Here is a 24258-nt window from a genome sequence, read left to right on the forward strand (position 1 = left end):
GTTGAAAATCTGACATTTAAAGCAATATGGAAAGTCTGGAAGTCAGACTTCCTCCTTTCCAGGATTTGTCATTGCTGCTATTTGTTGTTGTTATTTGTTTCTTAGTGTCTTTCCTGAAATAATATATTCTTTGTTGTGTGTGGCCACAGAAGTCTGCTCATTTAGCTAATAATTGGACAGGTGCTGGTTTAATGCCTTGAGTCAATAAGTCATCCAACCTTTGCAAGTGGCTCTGTATGGATGCTGGGTACATCCTCAACACTCTGGAAGTTTATAGAGTGCCTTAGCCTTTGCTTCCTGCTTGCACAAGTTCTCAAGGTCAGTCAGAGGTGAGAGATTAGACTCTTCTCAAGTCTTTTCTGGGCATGCATGCACTTCTTCAAATGCATGTGTCCTCCGACATTTCTAGGAATATGGCAGTATTTCAAAGCCCTTAGGGATATTTAATTCTTCTGCTTTTCTATTTAAGAATTTGGTCAACCTCTTGTCTGACTGTTATTGCTGCCTCTGGCAGCTGCAATATTAAACACATACCGCTAATTGTTTGCTGCAAATGCCCTGTCAAATAATCCATTCATACAGAGTAAGTTCTGACTCGGGTCTAATAAAAACAAACTCTGCATATAGATATTTCCAGGAGGCTTCCAGAAAGTATAAATAGTGATATCTGTCTGAGAATGGGGCTTTGTGATCTCCAAACTTTTTTGGCACCTCTAGTTGCTGGTACTGGTTTTCACAGCTACCATGATTGTGAGGCAGTTGATTTTCAAAGCTACTGCAGAGCTACAGAGAGAGGAATGGGAACAGGGAGGTTTTCCTCCAATAAATCCTCCTTGAATGGGGGCAGGCCTTTGGTTAAGTTCTAAACAAAATTGATTTTAGCAATTTTTGCCAATGTTCTCTCAACTTTTACATAGGAGGACATTTTTGAAGGTTCTTATTCAGCCATCCTAGAAATGCTTCCCCTTATAACTGAGTTTTTTTTTTTAAGATTTTTATTTATTTATTCATGAGAGACACAGAAGGAAAGAGGCAGAGACACAGGCAGAGGGAGAAGCAGGCTCCATACAGGGAGCCCAACACGCGATTAGATCCCAGGTCTCCAGGATCAGGCCCTGGGCTAAGGGCGGCACTAAACCACCTAGCCACCAAGATTGCCCCACAACTGAGTTTTTGAATGAAATTTATCCTCATGGTAATATTATTAAGAGAAGACTTGATATTTTTTTTAGAGGTTTTGTGGCAAATGAAGAATAGTAGGCTTGGGTTTTTTTTTTTTTTTTTTGATAAAATGATCTCATTAATAATGAGTTGTATGCATGTGAATGTGTATGTTTGTGCATGTTTGTGAGTATATCCCTTTAATCACATGATACTATTAGGAGTATGAATAAAAGTGGCTACATTCCTGGTCTAACATCTCCAATTCTGTTCATTTTAATTAAGTAAATATTTATTGATTCCCTATAATGTTTCAATTGATACGTTAGACAAAGATGGGTATCATACAGATCCTGCTCTTAATGTTTTTAAGTGTTCCTTGGATTTCTTTCTTGCTAGGTCAAGGTAGAGAAGCCAATAGACCTGGAGACAATATTGCTTTCAGGGGGGGGAAAAAAAAAAAAAAAACACATCAAGGCAAAAATCTGCCCAACAACATGAACAATTCTGCTGTTACCAAATGCTTATTCTGAGCCCAAGACAGCCAAATGTTCTATATAAATTTTCTCATGCAGCCTTCACGTAAACCTAAGGAAGTAGGTTATTCCCATTTTCAAATGAGCAACTAGGCTACCAGAGATTAAATAAAATGATACATCTGTTTTTGTCATATAAACACTTGAAAAAGGGTCTGACTTTAGGAAGTGCTTCTTCTGTAGAACCACATCCTGTCATTTGCCTCAGGAGAACCCTTGGGCAGTGTCTTCAACTTTCACTGAGCTCTGAGACTATGAGAAACACTTCCTCTATTTTTAAAGATTTATTTATTTATTTGAGATGGAGAGAGAGAGTACACAAGTGTGGCAGAAGGGCAGATGGAGAGGAAAGAATCTTAAGCAGACTCCCCATGAAGCATAGAGCCTGATGCATGGCTTGATCTCATGACCCTGAGACCATGACCTAAGTTAAAATCAAGTTGGATGCTAAGCCAACTGCACTACCCAGGTGCCTCAAAATATATATTTTCTAGACACTTTTCTTAATGGTGATTACATATTACTTTAAAAATTAAACAAAAAACATTAAGTAAGCGCTAATATTTTCAAGCCTTATCTCTTTCACACCAACAGGACTTAACTACATTAAGAAGGAAATTATAATGTATACCCCCTTCAAAGAATATAAAGACCATTAATCATTTAACAGGTATATCTCAAAATTATTTTGTTAAAAATCTACTGAGGTTTCCAGATGATCAGAGTATCTACCTCTAAAGCTCAGGAAGAAGCAAGACACTACAATCCTATGGAAATTGTACATCGACTTCTTCATTATGCTTTGAAATTTGAACTCTTGACTTCATGCTTCCAGCAAATAAAAAGATTATTCGTGCTTCTGTTTTTTTCTAATAACTAAATGATATACTTGTCAAGGAGCTTTCATACTATGATTTTAAGCACTATATAAATATATAAATAGATAGCTTATACAGGGAAGAGAGAGTATGAGGGATTTCGTAGAGACCTATTTATTCACAAATCATAAATCAGCTTATAAGGGTAGAAGTTATGTTTAACAGGATGCTCTCAGGTCTATTTCTGCCTCAGGCAATGAACTCAGGAAAAAATTGCAGCACCCTGAAATTGTTTAAACCACTAATCCCAAATACTTTCATTTTATAGAGATATTTAGGAAGATACACACTGTTTCACATAATAAGCTCTGGGCATACAAAAGAAAACATAATCCCAAGAATCAGAGAACTGGACATTGTATTTATCTCAAAACTACCTCACTGTCATTGGTATCATTCCCTGGTAGAGGAAAGGAGTAAATAGCATAGTGTGTGTTCTATTTACCTCTTAATATTAACCTGGAGATTGATATGTAACTCTGTGTTTCAGTTGCCCAAAACTAGTCTGAATAGACCAATAACAATAAAATATGTCTGTGGATACAGAAGGTCAAACACTATATGCTTTATATTCCTCATAAAACAAATTGAAATAAAAGTATTTTAAAAAGCTTTTGGGGAATCCCTGGGTGGCTCAGGGTTTAGCACCTGCCTTTGGCCCAGGGCATGGTCCTGGAGTCCCAGAATCAAGTCCCGCATCAGGCTCCCTGCATGGAGCCTGCTTCTCCCTCTGCCTGTGTCTCTGCCTCTCTCTCTCTCTCTCTCTTTCATGAATAAATAAATAAAATCTATTTTTTTTAAAGCTTTTGGTTTTGGTGTTTCTGATCAAAAATTTTTTTCAATTAAAACCAAAAAAAAAGTAATATGCAGTATTCTTTCTCTCTTCTTTAGAAACAAAATATGGTATAAATTATTAGTGTAAGTTTTAAAAACTTGTTTTTTAAGAGCTAAGAGTAGTTATATAACATACACCTTTTTACATTAATTATATTTATTTTTCAATTATAACTGTTTGATGTTTAACTTGATAAGAATTTCAGACATGATGAAATATGGTTTGATAGTGTTTTTCCAATGGGTTTGGTGGGACCCAGTCATCATAACATATTCTTCTTTTCTTATCTCACTGTGTTTAAGGCTGCCAGCTTTATTAAAAAGTTTTGAGTTATCTCTACATCCTCAAAATACCAAATGAATGAATAACAAATGATAATGGTAACACTTATTGAGCATATATGTATCAGGCAATAGTATTTGTGTTTTTAATATACTATAGCATTTCACCTTCACCATCAATCTACAAGGTAGGTATCATTATGCTGTCCATTTCTCAGATGAGAAAACTGATAGAACTAGCAAAGGTGAAGCTAGGATTCTAACATGGGCAACCTGAAACTGATTCCATACGTCTGTGGTTAAGAGTCAGATATCTAATTTGCACTGGGGTATGCTTAGTTTCTACTTTGTGGAATTGTATATTTCACTCAACAGTGCAAAGGCAATGCCAGTGCACATTCTCTGTATTGCTCCACTCGTTCACCATTTTCAGTAACTGATAAAAATCTCTTTCACAGCTAGTTCCTTAGTCTACCCTGTAAATGCAAAGGGTGTTTTACCTTACCAATGTATGATTGCCATCTAGTGGTAAATATGTAATAACAGTCAGTTCTACAGTGATTAGTTACCCACGTCATTCCTAAAAATTGTCTTGATTCACAAATCCTACTAAGGAACTTAGAAACTTAGATACAAACAAAATCAATTCTACTGCAAACAACTTATAGTAATGATCAGGGTGTGTACAGCATTATTTTGAAATGATACACCCTTTGGGAGACTGGCCTTCTGTGACAAGAATTTTTAAAAGCTGTCAGTTGTATAGTCTGTAAAATATTGGTCCAGTGTTTATAATTAAAAGTTTCCCATGTAAATTTTTCTTGTGTGAATTACAAATATGTTAGAAAATGTCAGTGTTCAAATTGTTTTAAAAAAATCATTATCATTAAAGGAAAGAAAAATATGTGGCTGACATTTATTGAGAATAAATATTGATAAGTAAGCTTGCACAGATATGTGATACTTGCTCGTATGCTGATTTTAGGTATTTTAGGTATTTTTGATTTTTTGGTTTTATGTTTCCCACTTTGCCTATTACCTGTAAGCACCCATTCCTATTTTGACCTATCTAAGTCCATGGCATCCAGAGTCTACATTCACCCACCGTATTTTCTTAGTTTCCCAGCTGTTCCAAAACCTATTCTTCTTGTCAATTGCAACACATGAAGCTTAACAATATTTGCAAATAATGTGCCTTAAATACAGATACTAGGTTTTTATCCATCCATTTTAAAGTAATTTTCAATATTTATCTACTATTACAATTTATGTTATAATGTCCTCATAGTTGAATCACTTATGTTTTCCATACTTTTCAAATACAAATCTTATTTGGTCATTGCACATTGTTTTTTCAAACATGGGACTGAATTCCAGTTCCTTTCTCTTTAAAAGTTTTGCAACTGTAATTGTGAAGTGGGCCTATAGTTATGGGGTAAGGGCCTGGATTTGTTCAGGTTAGAGTTATATTTTTGCTCCATTTTTAAAACTAGTATTAAAATTTCCTTATTTTCCTTGGCTTCAAAAAATTCCTTGAATGCAAAAATTGATTTTTTAGAATAAAATTTTTAAAACTCAGCCAATAGAACTGCTCAACATGGGAATGCAAAGTACAACTTTTAGAACTGTTTTTTTTTTTTCATTATTATTAATCTATTCTGGGTTCTATTCCATCTTGATTAAGTATTGGTAATATTTATTTTTATAGAAATCTATGTTTTTATCAAATATATATATTTGAATAAATATATGTATACTTGGAGATATATACATGGATAAATATATATATATACTTAGATGTATATATATTTGTATATATATTTTATAGATATAGATTTATCTCTGTGATTTTAACTCCTCTCAAATCAATTAGGTTTATATTTCTGTTTCCTCACTTTCATTTTTCCAGCAGTTTTTTGAGGTGTCTATACTTATATTATTATAGTTCTTTATTTTTCTATTTTTTCTCAAAAAAACTTTTAGATTAAAACATATTCCCTTTTTATTTTAATTTCTATTTTTCATTTATTCATTATTTTGCTTTTCTACATTTTGTTGACCAGTTGTACTTTTTATCTGAATTTATAATTCACTTTTTATTTTTGTGTGCGTGTTTAATAAAAAAAAAAACATTGAAAGCTATGAATTTTACTCTGACTACAGCTTTGGTTACATCTCATATGTATAGTAAGTATTGTGGGAGTGATTGTTCATCAACTAGTGTTTATAGTTCCTCTGTGACTCAATATTCATTTATTTACTTTTTAATAATGCAGGTTTCATTTTATTTAAGTTATTGATTTATTTTCTTTTATTATTAAATCTTCTTTACAAATTGTAGATTGTATAATTTCTATTCTGAAGAATTAATTTACACTAAATTTTTGGTGTAAGATTTATGTGTTTTTTTAAAAAACTAACAAATGATTTAAAATAAAAAAAATGATTTAAAAAAATCTATATTTTCTGTTCATAAAGTTCAACATATACTATTAAATATACTTGCTAGTTTATTAATTCCTCTAATTCCACTGTAATTTTGTTTACTTGATAGGTTAAAAAAATTGAGAGAGATAATCCTTGACTCTGATGATTATAGTTTGTCAGAATCTTCCTGTATTTATAAGATCTTTTGTTTTATATATTTCCACATCATATTATCTGAATTCTCAAGTGAGAAATCATCTTCTCAGCTATTTTTTTCATCTATCAATCTTTGATATAAATATTACTATGCCTGTTGTATTTGTTGTGTATATATTGAAGAGGCCTACTTTGGCAAGTGAAATAGGACAACAAAGATTGATTTGCTTAGGTCAGGGTAAGTACTACTGTCATATCAAGTAGGATTGACCCCCAGAAGAAATCTGGGTCATGTCATTGTGGAAGAGACATTGCATTGAATGTCATAGTAATCAGGAAGACATCCAGTTGGAAGTAATGTAAGTTACAGTTTCTAGTCACAGCTACACAGAAACATAGGAACAACTACAATTAAAAATAAAATAAAATGTACAAGTTTCTTTTCCTATGTGAAGAGCACAGGGATCAGGTACATAGTATGTCCACTCTGAGCCTCTTCCCAGGAAGCAGAATCAAGCTGATCACACAAATGGGCTCTGAGAAAGACTACGATTGCATTCTTTAGCCAAAGATCCAACTACATACTGAAGTATCATATTTGAATCAAATTTATGTTTAATTTTTTAACAGATGAGTATATAGAGAAATAGAAAAAATATTACCTTCAACAATAAACTATTTTTTTACTGACCAAATTACCTAAGCCACAATAAAAATCAAAGTTCAAAAATTTAAATTTCGGAAAGTGTTAAGTGTCGACAAATTTTAAAACATGTATGTTTGTGTGTACATATATATATATTACATACATAATATTATACATTGCTTTTTATTATGCATATGTTTTTCAATGTTGGTTTGCATTATAAAATTTTGAGGTTTCAAATATAAACTCTTTCTGAATTAATTTCTACCCCAAATATGAGTTTTTTTCTTGTTATTTCTAATAATCATTTTTTTTTTTTTAAGATTTTATTTATTTATTCATGATAGCCACACAGAGAGAGACAGAGAGGCAGAGACACAGGCAGAGGGAGAAGCAGGCTCCATGCAGGGAGCCCGACGTGGGATTCGATCCCGGGTCTCCAGGATCGCGCCCCGGGCCAAAGGCAGGCGCCAAACCGCTGTGCCACCCAGGGATCCCTAATAATCATTTGTTATTTTTTACTAACTCTACAGAAAGAACACTTGCTATTCAGCATTTCTCACTTAAGAACATTTAAGGTTAAATGTATTTGTTTCTCAGGATTCCCTACACACTAGAAAAAAAAAAGTGTAGCTGCATTTTACTACAATTCTGCCAAAGAAAAGTACTAAATGTAAATTCATATTGTGAGTGAATAATGATGTATTTCACCTCATTTTAATTTCAGTAATTGAGTGGGAAAACAGGAAGATCTATTAAAAGGACTTTATGCTGGTCAAGCACTAATGAGAAAATTCTCGGAGTCCCTGGCTACCATGGTAACAGGGCATTATGGAAATCTGATTAGCATGCCCAGCAGCTACATAAGTGATAGGCTATACTACTAATTGCATTGTCTCTGCTAGCAAGATGGGCTTTATGTTTCTAAGAGGTAAGAAGTGGCATGAATCTGTTTATCTATATACCAGATATGAAATGCACTACATGTTTAAAAATTAAATTCACACATCTAGTACCAAAGATAAATTACACTTTAAGGAGCTTTTCAAAAATTAAAATAAATCTCCTCACTGTTCTCATTCAGTCACAAATTTCTGAAAAATTTAGTTTATTTTTATTTCAATCTAACTTCATTGGCATTCATATGAAGGATAAGACAAACACAGTGGTTTTCTTTTAAAGGAATTTTGTGAACATGAAAATAAATCAATAGAGTCCTCGTAAGACCAAAATTTCCCAATGGGATGGTTTAGAAATTGTACCAATAACTATGTGTCCCCAAAAGTACCTAGACCAGAGAGTGTTAGAGCCAGATGTAAGAGTGTTTACAAATGTTAAGCAGTGTAATGATGAATAAGAGAATACAGTCAGGACTGGGCGGCAGAAAAGGAGTTGCCCCTGGAACGAGTGTGGGCAGAACTTTCTGCCACTAGAAATAAGTACCTATGTGTTTAACAATGTCTTTACTTCTGTGCCCTTGGCCTCTGGATACCAAAATACAGTAAATTCTGCAATTACAGGGTTCAATGCCTTCAGTTTTACTTTGTTCTCTCTAATATTTTGAGTGTTATTAAATTTTTAAAGAAATTGATCACTGCCTTCTAATCCCTTTTAGTAGATAACTTAATTCTAAGAGGAAAACCTGTAAGATTAACAAGCAAAGTAAAGACTGGCATGCATTCTTGACTAGAAATCCATGTGCCTTATCAGAGCTTGCGTGTACAAGGAGCATTAATTGTGCTTGTCCTGGGATACCTCTTACTTTTGCTAAGTGTGTTAGCATGTGGACTTTTACATGTTCCAAATATCAAAAGCTATCAATCTAAAGTCAATATAATGAAAGCCAAGAAAACCATTTATCTACATGTCTCAAAATTCAGTGGAGGGTGTGGGGTTCCAGAGAGAAAAGTGTCATAAAAGCTAGCCAAGTACAAACTTTCATTTATATAAGATGACTAAGTCCTAGAGATCTATTGTAGAACATAGAGTCAATAATATTACACTGTATACTTAAAATTTTCTTTAAAAAAAAAGATTTATTATTCATGAGAGACAGAGAGAGAGAAAGAGAGAGAGAGTGAGGGGCAGAGACACAGGCAGAGGGAGAAGCAGGCTCCATGCAGGGAGCGGGATGCAGGACTCGATCCCGAGACTCCAGCATCACGCCCTGGGCCAAAGGCAGGTGCTAAACCGCTGAGCCACCCAGGGATCCTCTATATTGTATACTTAAAAATTCTTAAGAGGGTAGATTTTAAGTATCTTATAATTAATAGTAATGTGGGTGGGAGGATATTTTCAGAGACAATAGGTGTGTTTATGGCATAGATTGTGGTGGTCATTTCAGGGATGTACATTTATCTTGCAATAAATGCAAATATTTGCAAATATTGCAAATATATGCAAACTTACCAAGTTGCATATATTAACTTTGCACAATTTTTTTTGTATGTCATTTCATATTTCAATAAAGTAGTTTTTTAAAAAGCCAGTAGAGTGACAAAACACAAACAAGTGCATTCCTGGAGAGTGGAAGCAGGTTCAGGGAGTTGTGTGTACTGACCTGGGATGGAAGCAGCAGTTGGAAAGCCAGTCGGTATGGCCAAATCCTGTGTGAAGCACGTTGCCTTTGGGGAGCCCCACTACCTTCCAGAGACGGTCCTCCCCACAGGTGACTAGGATGTCTTTGTGGGGGTGCATGATGACACTGCACAGGGAGAGACAAGAAAAGAGTGTTGTGAGGAGATAATAGCAAATGGTTCCACATTCTGATTAAGTGAAATGACAGTGGTTATCCCATTTTATCAAGGCAAGATCGCTTGCAGAGTGTTGGCTCAGGAGTCAGAAGAGCCAGGTTCTACATCCTGGCTGTAGTTCTAATGCTTACAGCCTCTGATTGCCATCAATCTAATAAACTTTACTGGATCTCAGATTTCTCGTTTGCAAACTATGATGACAAGTTAAGGCAAATGTCTTAATCCTGACTTGAAAACAATAATTCTGATTTTCCTTTTATAAAGGAAAAGTCATGCCAATCATGGTTTGGTGTGAGGATATGTGGACCAGTAGCCATGCTTAACAGAAAAAAAAAATTAAGATTCTTTTCAGACTACAGTGTATCTTAAATCAGGCATTATCCAGGAAAAGATCATGAATCATAACCATATTATCATAGCTCTATAACAAATACTATAAATGAAACATTAACTCCAAGGCCCACTATCTACACAAAGTGAAGAAGCTCAAATTCTAAGCTAATATGCCACTTAAATTGGCTTCAGTCAATGCACAGTACACAAATTACAGTAATGAATTCAGGATGCATAAGGCAATTCCCACTTTATAAAGGCATAGAGAGAAATGAGAAAGAAGTATGTAAAATTAATGATTAACACATTAAGCAGTATTATTTGAACTGGGCTATGATCATTGTGGCTATTTAAATATTGGAGTTAAACCATTCTAAAATCAAGAGTCTACAAGGTTAATGCCTGATATTTTATCTATGGCAATGCTTTAATCTTATTTATATAGAGTTTCATCTATGCTTTACAATGTAATAGGAACAAATGTGCCCACTGCTAAGCACCTATTAAAATGCCAGCCTATATATTATCAACAAATTATTCAATTTCAGCATAGCCATCTCAAATCAAAGATATAATACATTTACTTGCCTATAATATAGAGAAGTAAAACAAAGACTTAAAAAATAAATCTTTAAAAAAAATATATTTATTTATTTATTTATTTGGGGGGGGGGGCAGAGACACAGGCAGAGGGAGAAGCAGGCTCCACGCAGGAAGCCCGACCTGGGACTTGATCCCGGGTCTCCAGGATCACACCCCAGGCTGCAGGCAGCGCTAAACCGCTGTGCCACTGGGGCTGCCCCAAAAATAAAATTTTTACATTCATTTCTCCTGCAGTCCATTCTGTGAATAGCCTTGTTCCTTTCTTCTGCAATACAGAATTTAAGAAATCTATTTCCCAATGACATCATGGTCTCAGTGCACATCTACATCATTAACTCCAGGGCTTATATGAGAGGAAAACTTTCCTCAATATGGATCCCTTCCAGTAATACCATCAAATCCCAAAACTTGGGGCTGAAAAATTATGTCCTTGAATTAGACCTATGCAATTTCAGAAATCTGCTGGGGTCAGTTAGTGTTGAAAATATTCAATTTACAGGCATGTAACTACTATAAGCAGGACCTTCTTTCTAGTGAAACTCTGCTTCATTTTTCTCCAGCATTCTGCTGCTCAAAATAAACACAAAAGGGGAATTAGTCATTTTGCAATTCATCACAATGTTGGTTTGTGACTTTCAGAAGGCCAATCCAGGAAAAGAATTTATTACAGCTCAAATGTGGTAGAGGATACATTTATAGAACTTAATTAGAAGAAAAAATATGATGAGAGGTAAAAAATGTCAGATTGAAATGAATTCTATATTCAAACACACATAAGAAGGCAAACCAAATCCTTGAAGCTACTGAGTATGATATATGTTGGCTCGAAGCTTTCCTGGCAGACACGTGCACACTTGACTAGATGATAAATTACCCTCTTTAAGTAAGATAACTAAAATCATTGATGTCTTTACAGACTTTGAAAGATAAGTTTCCAAAATGACTTTTGTGAGGGGAGCTGTTTGTAGAAGTTAAGGAAAAAAATATAAACACAAACTCATTGGTAGTTAATCAGTTTTGAAAGTGTTTTTCCAAACTCTTTCTGATCCCTTCTACTTTGGGGTCTCCTCCAAGCCACCTGGAATGTCTACTTCCACTTGGCATGATCTGATCCTACTCATCACAGTCTCTGGTTTTATTGCTCAGATCTTTTCTAACAATGATTTTTTTTTTTTAAAGAATCTCATATATAAAAGAGTTTTCTTCTAATCATTCTGGACAAATTTCAATCAAGCACTGATATTCTATTTTTTGAATATAATTTTACTTCATCCATGAAATGGTCTTTATAAAAGATTTATTTATTTTAGAGAGAGAGTGTATGCATGAGAGGAGGGAGGGGAAGATGGAGAGAAGGGAAGCAGACTCCCTGCTGAGCTCAGAGCCTAACACAGAGTTAGATTCCAGTACCCTGAGACCATGACTCAGCCAAAACCAAGAGTCAGTCCCTTAACCAACTGAGCCACTCAGGCACCCCTATCCATGAAAATGGTCATTAAGTGAACAGAAATATACTCAGCATATACAGATGAGAATGTTTTCATAACAATCAATCAATACTTGTTATTGGATTAGTCACTAAATAAGTATATCAGCAATACTGGGTCATAGTCCTAATCATAAAGACCCCCAATCAAGAGCAGCAAATGCCAACTCAGATCACTCTGTGTGGAAAAAGATCAAGACTGGGAACACAAGGTAAGGGCCATGGACCAGAAACATTTTCAAGATGCATAAATTCAGTGTTATTACCAACTCCACAGTGAGGCACTGGTGTCTGAAATCTTCTTCCTCTTCCTCATCAGTTAACAGTAATGATATCCAGCACTGTTTGAAAACTGAATGCGTACCAGAATTTGTACTAAATGTTTAATTCTCATAAGTGGAAATAAAAGCTGAGGTGGGCAATAGTTTAGGCCTGTTTGTTGTGTATTTGCTGTACACTCAATCCTAACAGTGGCGGGCACATGGTAGCTATTCTATAAATGCTTGTCAAGTATCTGAATGAGTGATTAACTGGTGCTATTAGTTTTGTTATTTTATGACTAAGTAGGGATTGAGATATAAGTTGCTCAAGTTCACATTCAGGAATGGATGGAGGCTGACTTTGAACTTAGGATAGTCTCAATTTGGGGTTCATGATTTAGCTACTTCTACTTAGTACTAGTCTTTCATAGTTTATTATTATTTTTTTTAAAGATTTTAGTTATTTATTCATGAGAAACAGAGAGAGAGAGAGAGAGGAAGAGACAAAGGCAGAGGGAGAAGCAGACTCCATGCAGGGAGCCCGATGTGGGACTCGATTCCGGGTCTCCAGGATCACACCATGGGCTGAAGGTGGCGCCAAACCGCTGAGCCACCCGGGCTGCCCCATAGTTTATTATTTTTATGTGTATATTGTAAACATCAACAATTCTTATAAAAGCTTGACAATAATATCATTTCCCATAAATGCTTAAGTCATTTAGTCACTGTTACCTCTGAGTTTATGAGCATATCCAGGAACTGTCAGTGTATGTATCAGAGCTAGGTACTACTTGACATCTGAGTATCTTAAAGGCTATAGTGGACCCTACCATTTACAATTAAAATGTTCTGGTGCTGTAGGGGAAAGCAGGTGAGAAGCATTCTCTAACATTCCTGTCTGCATTAGGTTTCTGTGCTGATGTATTATATGTTGAACTTAATAAAGATCTTATTCTGTTGCACTATTATGAGCCTTGTCTTGTACTTCAAGCTGTCAGAGAGCCATGAGTTTTTATCCACCTATTTTCATATAGCACGCTGTTAGGAAAAATGTGGAAGGATATTTATTAAGCATTGATTTGATAGGCTTTTCATCCATTGAGAACTTCCCCAGTATATTCAATTTTTATTATTCTGCTTAGCTTTGAATTAGTCTTTTGAAAAAATTGAAGAACAGGAGAAATAATTAACACTTTATAGGAGTCAGTTCTTGATAATAAAATTACAAGCATTAACTCATTTAATGGTCATAATGCCCCTATGAGTTAGGTCTACTATTATACCCATCTTGCAGATTGGGGAATTGGCATACATGCAAGTTAAGTGATCTGCTCAGGGTCACGAAGCCAGGAAGTGGCAGAGTGAAGACATGAATATGAGCAGATTGTCTCCAGAGTCCATGTCTCTCAGTAGAGGGAGCTCAGACCCTCAACTGCCTTTTCCCTTTTTAGACGGCAAAAACCAATCCAAATGTCTTATTTATATCTAAGGGATTAATTCAGATGCACCTTGATTTTCTATAGAACTGAATTTTTTTTTTTTTTTTGCTCATTTTCTAATGATGTTTGAAAGGTTTTTATTACTGTCACTTGTTATTTTCTGGAAATTAGGCACTGGCTAGGCTCAGAGTGCTGAGGGATGAAAGGAAGATAATTGAGAAAGAAATACTTATGCTCTGAAGCAGAGGCTGGATAACTTTTTCTGTAAAGGGCCAGGTAGTAAATATTTTAGGCTTATGAACCATATGGTCTCTACTGTAACTACTCAACTCTGCCACTGTAGAATGAAAGCAGCAATAAACAAAACATAAATGAATAAGCAAGGCTGTGTTCTAAAAAAACTTTATTTATAAAACCATGTGGTGGGACAGATTTGGTCTCTGGCCCTAGTTTGCCTATTCCTGATGTAAAGCATCCGCATGGTTGGAGTGGCCTAGTGTTTGAGTGTAGGCTCCAGAGTAAGATGTGAGTCTGACCTCTTGCTTCAGTGTTTACTCGCTAGGCATCCTCAGATAAGTCATTTCACTAGCCTTTCCCTCAGCTTCCTCATCTGAAAAATGGGAATAATACAGTATTGACCTCATAGATTTGTTCTGGGAATTAAATAATACACGTAGAGGACTTAGAATAGTGGTAGACAAGTAATGAAAATACAGTGAACATTATCACAGGGCAGACGGAGTCCCTAAGACCAGCATGCCCAGATTTGAATACTGATCTACAACTTCCTTAGTAGCTAATGTATAACCTCTCAGTCTCAGTTTCCATGTTTGTGAAAAGGAGGGAATCATAAGCCTCATTCATAGAGGTGTTGTGAGGATAAAATAAGTCGACGTATGCAAAGTGTTTGAAACAATATCTGAACATGGTTGGTTCTCCATAAAGTTAGCTGTATGTTTTTTAACATTTTAAAAAAAAGATTTTATTTATTTATTCATGAGTCACAGAGAGAGAGAGAGAGAGAGAGAGACTGAGAGGCAGAGATTCAAGCAGAGGGAGAAGCAGGCTCAATGCAGGAACCCAACGTGGGACTCGATCCCAGGACTCCAGGATCACATCCTGGGCCGAAGGAGGCAGACACCAAACTGCTGAGCTACCCAGGGATCCCCAAGTTAGCTGTTATTATTATTCAACACTATTACACCTCATTGTAACTGGTCCTTCATGTAGTTAACTTCTATAAATCATCTACGCTTCTTTTAAAGAATATGGGTAGTAAATTTAGTACTTAAAATTGCAGATATTTAGAGAGAAATGATGTTTCCACGTGGCTCTGGCAGACATTGGCCACTGCTGGGCTTTATTGGATATTAAATCATTTGGTTAAATGCAACCCCACCCCCACATAATACTTTCACAAGTAAATATAATGAAGTTTTAGGATTATTTCATGATATGACTTTTAGAAATGTATTGAAGGAAGCAGTGGACAGTGTGTGTACACTGACTCCTATCTCTGTCTTCATGTATAAAACTGGCACAAACTAGTGAAGGAACCATCTGGAAAAGCCTCTGCTAGGCCCTAAGCATCCTCAGATGAGAAGAGCACAGTTCCACTCCCAAGCTCTGTCCACAGATAGGTGTCCCTCTTGTAACCATAAAATGACTCTGCTTCTCAAAGATGTCTCCCCGAAGTTCTTATTAATAAGAATAATGAGCTCTTACTTAATATCTTCTGGCACCTGCCCTAAGTGCCACAAAGTCATTTTACTTTAAACTTTGAATATAAGCTTTCTGCTTCCCTTTAACTTACTATTAATTATAATTACAAGATTCAAAGACAAAGGCCCTGTCACCTCATTCCCAAGTTAATAAGCTTGTGACTGGGGTGGAAATAGTACAGGAAAACATCTTAGGGATTTAAAAAAAGAAAAATGTGGATGAATGCTACTCCTGCTTCTTCATCAAGTCATGTCCTGATGAAGTATCCATAAAGTGTTTTGTTAAACAATATCCCAGGCAAGTTACATCAACTATTATGTTCTATGGGAGATTTTTCTTTTATAATAGGACATATTCCTTCTAATAGACCACATGATCTATACTTCAAAAGCTCTCCTCTCTAATTGAAACTGTTCTTTCCAGTAGTGGCATCACACAAGAATATTTTGGAAGGAATATGTGTAGGTGTATGGCGAACACTATTAATTATCAGTAGAGTCGGTGACATAAGCACCACTGTTAGACTTTTCAAAGAGAAGAATATTAATCCAAAAAAAGATTGTCAGAAGAAAGACTAATTAGATACCCCTGTCTTCACTTTAGGTTATTCAGCATTGTAAATGTTTCCTTCACTTCAGTTCGCAGGCTCTAATTATTTCTAACACAGAAGATGCACAGTAGTTTGAAAATGAATCAATATCAAAATGTGTGCCCCATAAACTTTAGGTGACCGCTTATCTACTTATCCTTAAGGACAGCACCCACTCACACGTTTTTATCCAGTTTACCAGGACAAATATATATAAAAGACTTGTCTCATTGTTACTCAGCTAATAATTGCATCTTATAATTGGACATGCTTCAGGATTTACAGAGCACTCTAACATGCACCTTTTTTTTTTTTTTCATTATTTCTACAAAAATGTGTCAAGGGCCTATGATGCAGTATGCAAAACAGACGGGGATCACCCACATCACTTCATTCATTTGCATGTGAATGGAGGGAAACAAACAATAATAAAATAACTGAACAAGATAATTCAGCTATAAGAAAAAAGTAACAAAGTGATATGACAATGATTTGCAGGGGAATGTTATTTTAATGAGGTGGTTAGAGGTGTCCTCGTGGAAGATGTGACATTCTAGCTGAAATCAGAATGGCAAGAAGGAAGAAGCTTCTTTAGGATGATTTAGGGGCAGGTAGTGTCAGGTATGGGTGACTGCATGTGCAAAAGCACTATGGCTGAAAGGAGTTGGTGTATTCACTGGACAGAAGGAAGATCAGAGTGACTGCAGAGAGCAGCCAGCGAGCACTGTGTTGAGGATGGATGGGGAACAATAAAAGGACAAGGACTAGATCATGTAGGGCCCCATAGGCTGAGAAAAGAATAAAATTTATCCTACGATCATCTAATGGTTTTAAGTGGGAGAATGATATGTGGTTGATAAGTATTGAAAAGCTCTCTCTAGCCACTATGTGGAAAATGAGAAAGGACAGAACAAGAAAAGAAATTTGGACACTTAGCTAAAAATATATGGCAGTAACCTAAAAATAATGGCTTTATATCCATTTAACAGATAACTCCTCATTATTTTGACAGATGTCACTCTAGTATGTTAAGAATTTCATTATTATCTTTAGGAAGAGTCAATTCATAGCTGGTTTTCACCAGTAAGAAATTTTAAGTAATTAAGTACACTTTAAAAAATGCCAAAGTAAACTGGAATAAAAGTTATAAAATGAATATGTGCACAAAACAAAATAATTAGAAATCTGTCAAAATAAGATATCAAGTCACGTTCATTTTTAGAAGTCAGCTAAGAAAATGTGAAAATATTAAATCTTAATATTTCCCTGTCACTTTAAGTTTAAAAACTGTGATATTATAGAGTTTACTCAAAGCTAAGTCAGATTTGTATTGTCGAGATCCGGAAAGTAGCACCCTCATTTCATTTTTACTAAATAGGTGGGGCATTTTCATAGTTTAGGGATTTATTAATAATGCCCTGGATGGTAGCCAGAAAGGCTAAATTCTTTTTATTTTTCTTGTTCAATGTTATTTCAACTTTATACATACATAAATTTGGAGTAGAGTGGCATACCAAATTGTCTTCCCTTTGTCATGCTACCTGGCTGGTAGTACTAATGCAACCATCAACAGGTATGAAGCAGGGAAGACTGGATGTGTATTCTGGGTCCTTGTTGGGGAAAGGCCTTCACCAGTGACTTAGATTACTTAGTAGGTATTTAAAAGGCCATATATTAAAAGAACAAATTCACCCACATTATGTAACATCACTCATATAAGCAGTTCCTAGATTAAACCCAAATCCCTTTTAACAAGATATAGATTGAGATGCCTGGATGGCTCAGAGGTTGAGTGTCTGCCTTCACCTCAGGTCTTGATCCTGGGATTCAGGATCAGGTCCCGCATCAGGCTCTGTGTGGGGAGCCTGCTTCTCCCTCTGCCTATGTCTTTGACTCTCTCTCTCTCTCAGTCGCTCATGAATAAATAAATAAAATCTTAAAAAAAAAAAAAAAGATATAAATTGTTTGGCTTTTTTCACCCTATGTGAAGCAGTTCCACACAACTTTCCCAAAATCTTTGTTTTCTTTGAATTACATAGCACAAATGTATATTTTTTTTTTAAACTTAAGTATTAGTTTAATTTCAGTTTTCTAGGAAAAGCTTTCAGGTGAAAGTCTAATCTTAGCTAATGCTACTTAAATCAACTACTTATAAATAAGAGTAATAGCATTTTTGTTATATTAATGTGTATAAACTAATATAAACACGCCATTGAGATTTGTAGATTTGTATCTTAATATGAAAAAAATTCTCCAAATGCACAGGTAAACATTTTCCATTAACACTCAACTCAAAAGTCATTTATGAAAAGTCAACATATATGCAAATATGCAGCCTAATAATCCTTAAAATTGTCCTATGACCTCATTTGCACAGCTAACTGTCTATGTTTCGCAGGGTGGGAAATAGTCCCAATCAGGTGAGTGCATAAGTGATGCCATTTCCCAATTATCATCGAGAAGAAAATTCTTAAGACCTTGGGGACCAGTGGCCTCGAACAAAAGTCATTTAAATTTATTATGTCTCTGTTTCCTCACATAAAAAAAATGTGATGTCATTTACTCTGTCTCCTTCACTTTATTCAGTTGTTTTACTTACCAAATAAAACAAAACTTATGAAAGGATACTCTTAATCTGAAGAATACCATTCCATTTTCTCCAGAAAGTTGAACTTTCTAATATGAAAGACCATTTCAAAATACAGACTCAACTAAATTGAATTTATTAACTCCAAAGATACAGAAAGCCAGGCCCTGCTATTCAGGTAAATGGAATGAGGGAGATCATCAAAACAGGTTAACTGTTTCCAGATTTATGAAAATACCTCCTGGAACCTTTCTGTTACTTTGGCAGCTGAACATTTTATGCTACATAGTTTTATACACACTGTGCTTTGTGTTATGAAATCGGTGTAGTTCTTTCATGGTTTAACAGGTTTGAAAGTTACATTACACGTTTATGTTCTTAAGAAACCCATTTCAATAATAAAGTTTATTTGGTTATTTCATGTTTCAGCAATTTACAAGAACTCTGTGTAGCTATGAATATAAAAATTTTCCATTTCACATCTTGGTATATTAGTGACACAGAGTAGATGCTTTTTTAAGCCAAAGTCAAACATCCCCATGGTAAGAGCTCTGTCATAAAATCTCTTTTCCAGGAGGATATTTAAAAATATAACTTAGATGTATAATCTAGGAATAATTGGAAGTATTACTATTTAAGACATGGAATTAAGGTAGATTTACATGCTATAGCACAGAATTCTGTTCTGAACTTGGCCAAATTTGTTAGAAATCACCAAGCTAACGTGAGGATTGGGATATTTAACTATTGACATTTTTTTGGTGCCTATTTGATAATTAAATTAGAAAGCCAAAATTATTTATGGTTTTTTTTTTGAAGAATATTTAGTAAAATTTAGCGCTTTTTTAGGAATATATTTTGAAATTCAAGAAATATATTGAAATCATCATAGGTTACAGAGATCAATCTGAGTTTCAATTTCTAGACTAAAACATGTGCTAAGACTGATTAAGTCTATATCACCCTGCCTCATTTGTGTCAGAGACCCTGTGGCAAGACTTATGGGGAGAAGAGAGGGCCCTAGTCTCTGAGTTTGGCACTCACTGTATGCAGTTGAGGGTCATGAGGAGCTGCAGTGAGCGAGCCCCTGAGCACTTCCCAGTGAATGGAGGAGGGTGAAGGGACAAGAATAAAACTCAGTTATAAAACATCTCAATAAAGCTATTTAGAAAGCCTTACAAACAAGTGAAGTTCAGGGTTGGCAACCAGATGTCTACAGCCAGAACTGAGGAGTATAATAAAAAATGTAAGTTCACAGGGTGGAATTAGGTAGCCAACTGGGCCAAACTAGGAACTGATAAACACATAAGATGGTGGGACTTAAGCCTTCCGGAAGCAATGAGGTAGATAGAGATAGGTCCGAACAATGACATATTAAGAAAGACAAAGGCCAGACAGGAAATGGGTCCTGATAATTTGCCATGCGGTAGGGTGCTGTTTTATCCTTTATTCCCATGAATTTATCTCTGCATCCTAAATGCTGCTGACATCTTCTTTTTCATTTGAAAGAAACAAAAATAAAGAGGTATGTATTGGCTACTTGTTCTGTTCCCAACTACCCACTTTGGATAAGAAAAGGGAATAGGGAGAGCAGCCCCAGCAGCAACCTGCTACAATCTCAGGTAAGTGCTGGAGCCTCTGTTTTTATCCAGCCCCATATTGCAATCAGAATAGGAACAACTGCGTAGATTTTCAGTTCCCTGATTATCTACTTTGACTTCTACCAATTCAGAGGGAGAAAGAAAACTGCATCAGAGAACTGTACCATCCTCAGTTCTCTGAAGCACACAGCTTAATCAACTATTTTCTATCATAAATAACTCTAATTACTTTCTTTATGCAACATTCAATGCCTGCAGCAGAGACCCTCTTTTTTTTTATTTTATTTTTTTTAATTTATTTTTTATTGGTGTTCAATTTACTAACATACAGAATAACCCCCAGTGCCCGTCACCCATTCACTCCCACCCCCCACCCTCCTCCCCTTATTCAAAGCTTCACTATACAACTTGGCTCTGTTACCAGTTACCTTTTGCATTGTGTGTGTGCATGTATGTATAATTTGCGTTTTAACATTTTGTTTTTTATATTGTCCTTAGTGAGGAAAAGAAACTAAGAACAACCAGGAGAGGTAAGTGTTTGCTGCAGTGTTTATCGACCCCTTAATCCTGCTTATTTAAGCTTCCCCTGTGTCTTGCTGTCCTCTCTTTACCTCACTCATGCAGGTATAAGAATGCCTAGGAGTCTAAGGTTCTGTGTGCTTATGTACTCTGCTTTATATTTTCTCAGTATAAGGTTTCACTGACCTGTAAAATTTCATCTGATTTAATAACTTCACTTATTACAATTCTACTCCATATCTTTCCATCCTCTTATACAACAGATCAGCTGCTTCCTTGCCACTCCCCCCACATCTTTATCAATATAATCAATGCATTAAAGCAGAATTCAAACTGAAGGGGAGAAAAGAATGATGTGGGCAGATAACCACAGGAAATATTTTGGGTAAACTTAGGCACTGACAATTCTGAACACAAAGTTCCAAATGTATTAATAAAAATCACTTTTATTCTAGAACATTTTGCCAAAAGGAAATTATTTTGTTATAGCATGTTAGAAGTTTGACAGAAATAGAAAGAACTTCATATGTCATGATAATTTTCTTTTTTGGTTAAGACAATCAGCAAGAGTTTAAGCAAAGGAGCTCTATATAGCAGTTACCCTAAAGGTTCTGTGGTCTGTGTAACTGGACTTAGCATTTGGAAGATAGCTAAGCTTTAGTTTCCTCTTTAGCAAAATAGGAATAATAAACATCTTTAGCTCATATAGGAGATTAAATAATTCATAAATAGTGTAATTCCTAGTGTTCAAAAATTTAACTATTCCAACTATTATTTTAAATAGCTTTGAGAGCACTTTCTCACACAGAAGATATTTAGGAAGTTCTTACAGTAAACAGAATTGTCTCCCCAAAATGTCCACGTCTGGAGGGAGAGGTCATTCAAAAGACTTGAGTGTTGGTTGACTTAAGAGCTGGACTCAGGCAAACACAGCCTCCTCATCCTCTCCCCAGTCCTTGGAATGTGGGTTATGGTTTCTTTTCTCATTTCCAGAGCTGTTCTGGGGACATGGCCTTGAGACAGTGATATGATGCTGAGTATACATGCATCGTATATGTGACTGAACCCAGGTAAGACCTCTGTAGAAACTTTTAAGATTTGGCAGGTGGACTTGGGGATCCACTCCTATTGCTGCCACTCAAGACAAGCCTTGTATATAAGTTTCCTTGCTTATTAAAACACCTACCACCCTGGAGTGGGCCACCTCTTTTTTCAGTCTCTTCCTGCCTTCTGAGCATGGGGACTGATTTCAGATTACACCTGGAAAGCTTCAGAGGAGGTCGTGAACCAACAATGTCCAAATCCCTGGAATCCAGGAATATGTCTACATTAGGAAAACTATCCTGGAGAGTGGGTCTAATCTATCTTTCCCAACTGTAATTATGGGCCTGATGCTATGACTTGCACTAACCAATGACATATTAGTAAATGTGGCACACCCAAGAGGCTTGAAGAATGTTTTCATGATTGGGCTTGCTCTCTTTTTTCCCCTTCTTATCATCATGAGAAGGACATACCCTCCCAAATCTGATGGGGGATGAGAGATGCATGGAGCAGAACTATGATGTCCTGATTTTCATCCCATACCAGATCAGCTGCCTCATGCACATGTGAGTACAGTCAAGACCAGAAGAACCAACAACTAGCTACAAAAAGAATTACCAAGATGACTACACCTCGGGTGCCTGAGCATCGAATTCTTGTTGTATATCATTGAGGGCTTCTGGTTTTCCCTCTACACAAATTAAGATGAAAAAAACTCCTGACACAGATGCATTATTTTATACTTTATACTGTTTGAGATATTCTTTTTATGAAGTCAGAAAAATGCCTCTCTTTACATTTTTCCCATTTACTGCTATTGAAATAACAAAAACATTTCTTAACAAATTTTAAATTATGTGTTATGATTCAGAATAAAATAAAATATTAACACTTACTTTTCCCCACTTATTATTATATGTATTTGTTTTCTGTGGCAGTTTCCGTAAGAGAAAATGTTTAAGCTATTAAAGCATAGCATTTAGAGTCATGGTCATTGGACATTAAAGCCAAGATGACTTACCATTTGGATATATACCATGTTATATATGCATTGTGAAAAACATCAAATTCCAGCATCACTCTTCACTGCCGCTTAGTAAATATTTGGGAACCTTGTCCTGTGTTTTCAATTTATCTGTGTTGCCATGTATGCTAATTGTTCTATTGTTATCTTACAACAAACTTTAATTTGGAATTCAAAAAATTTTTTTAAAGATTTTATTTATTCATGAGAGACAGAGAGAGGCAGAGACACAGGCAGAGGGAGAAGCAGGCTCCATGCAGGGAGCCTGATGTGGGACTCGATCCCAGAGTTACATTACATATAGATAAGTTAACCTTTATTACAGCATTGTTTCCCCTTCATTGGTAAAATAGCAAAAATTTGATTATAGCTTTGCACATTTAACACTCATTTTAAAAATAATCTATCCTTCAGCTCAGTTGGTTAAGCGTCTGCCTTCAGCTCAGGTAATGACCAGGGTCCTGGGATCGAGTTCCCCAATGGGCTCCCTGCTCAGCACGGAGTTTGCTTCTCCCTCTACCTTTTCCCCCGTTCATGCTCTCTCTCTCTCAAATAAATAAATAAAATCTGTAAAAAATAATCTGCCATTCTTAGAGCCTACAAATCACCCATAATCAATCAGCATGTATTGATTACTTAGCATGAGTTCAAGATTTCACTAATTAGCATAACAAGGAAAATAGAAGGTATCCTTCCTGTGTTACTGGATTTGTAATCTGAAGCATTTAATTTAGTTGACTGAAAATTGGTAAATACTGTGAATATTATATACAATGATTTTCAAATTTCATGTGAATTAATGTTTTTGACCTAATAATCTTTACCTGCTAGACATTCCAAAACATTTTGCTGTAAGTCCCTGCAATCTTATTAGAAATCAGAGATAACTGAAATCACCATTTTCATTCCTTTCTATCAATTATAGTCTCTCTTCATCAATTACCACAATTTCCTTGTAATTTTTCTTCTTTGACATCATCTTTTCCATCTGATTTTTGAATCTTAATTAGGCTGAGACAGAACTCTTACATTGGATAGTCCTCCCACCTAACTTTTCCCATCCATTATTTCAGATTTCATTTGGTCATGCTACTGAGTTGTTGGAAATGTCAAGAGAAATAGAAAATCTTTATGCAAAATGAGTGTTCCTTGTTCTAATCCTGTTCTCTGACAGTCTGCAGATATGACAGCAATTAGAAGGCAACGAGATCCTGGACCTTTAGGTTTTTGCTTTCTTATTCCTAATGTTGCTGCCACCAAACCTGCTGCTCTGAACTATGATAAATCTACAACTCTTGCAAATGGCTCTAATTATAAATATCAAATTATAATTATCACTGTAATAATAAAATAGAAGGAAGCTTGTCACCAGGTTTTG

At 35.5% G+C, this 24258-nt stretch overlaps 1 protein-coding gene and 1 long non-coding RNA gene across 12 annotated transcripts in view; one reads left to right on the forward strand and one right to left on the reverse strand.

Moving 5' to 3' along the window:
• Nucleotides 1-24258, reverse strand: part of SPAG16 (sperm associated antigen 16) — a 911935-nt gene that overhangs the window by 469772 nt on the left and 417905 nt on the right. For all 11 annotated transcript variants that reach the window (XM_077885066.1, XM_077885063.1, XM_077885062.1 and 8 more), the window contains one exon: nucleotides 9481-9624. In XM_077885066.1, the coding sequence (XP_077741192.1) occupies nucleotides 9481-9624 (144 nt within the window). The remainder of the gene's footprint in view (nucleotides 1-9480; nucleotides 9625-24258) is intronic.
• LOC144305927 (uncharacterized) lies at nucleotides 7777-22680 on the forward strand. The gene is made up of 4 exons (XR_013372955.1): nucleotides 7777-7851; nucleotides 20792-20823; nucleotides 21806-21882; nucleotides 22323-22680. It is a non-coding gene; the product is annotated as an uncharacterized LOC144305927 (long non-coding RNA).

The sequence above is a fragment of the Canis aureus genome, chromosome 36 (assembly GCF_053574225.1).
Source record: "Canis aureus isolate CA01 chromosome 36, VMU_Caureus_v.1.0, whole genome shotgun sequence".
Taxonomy (NCBI): Eukaryota; Metazoa; Chordata; class Mammalia; order Carnivora; family Canidae; genus Canis; species Canis aureus.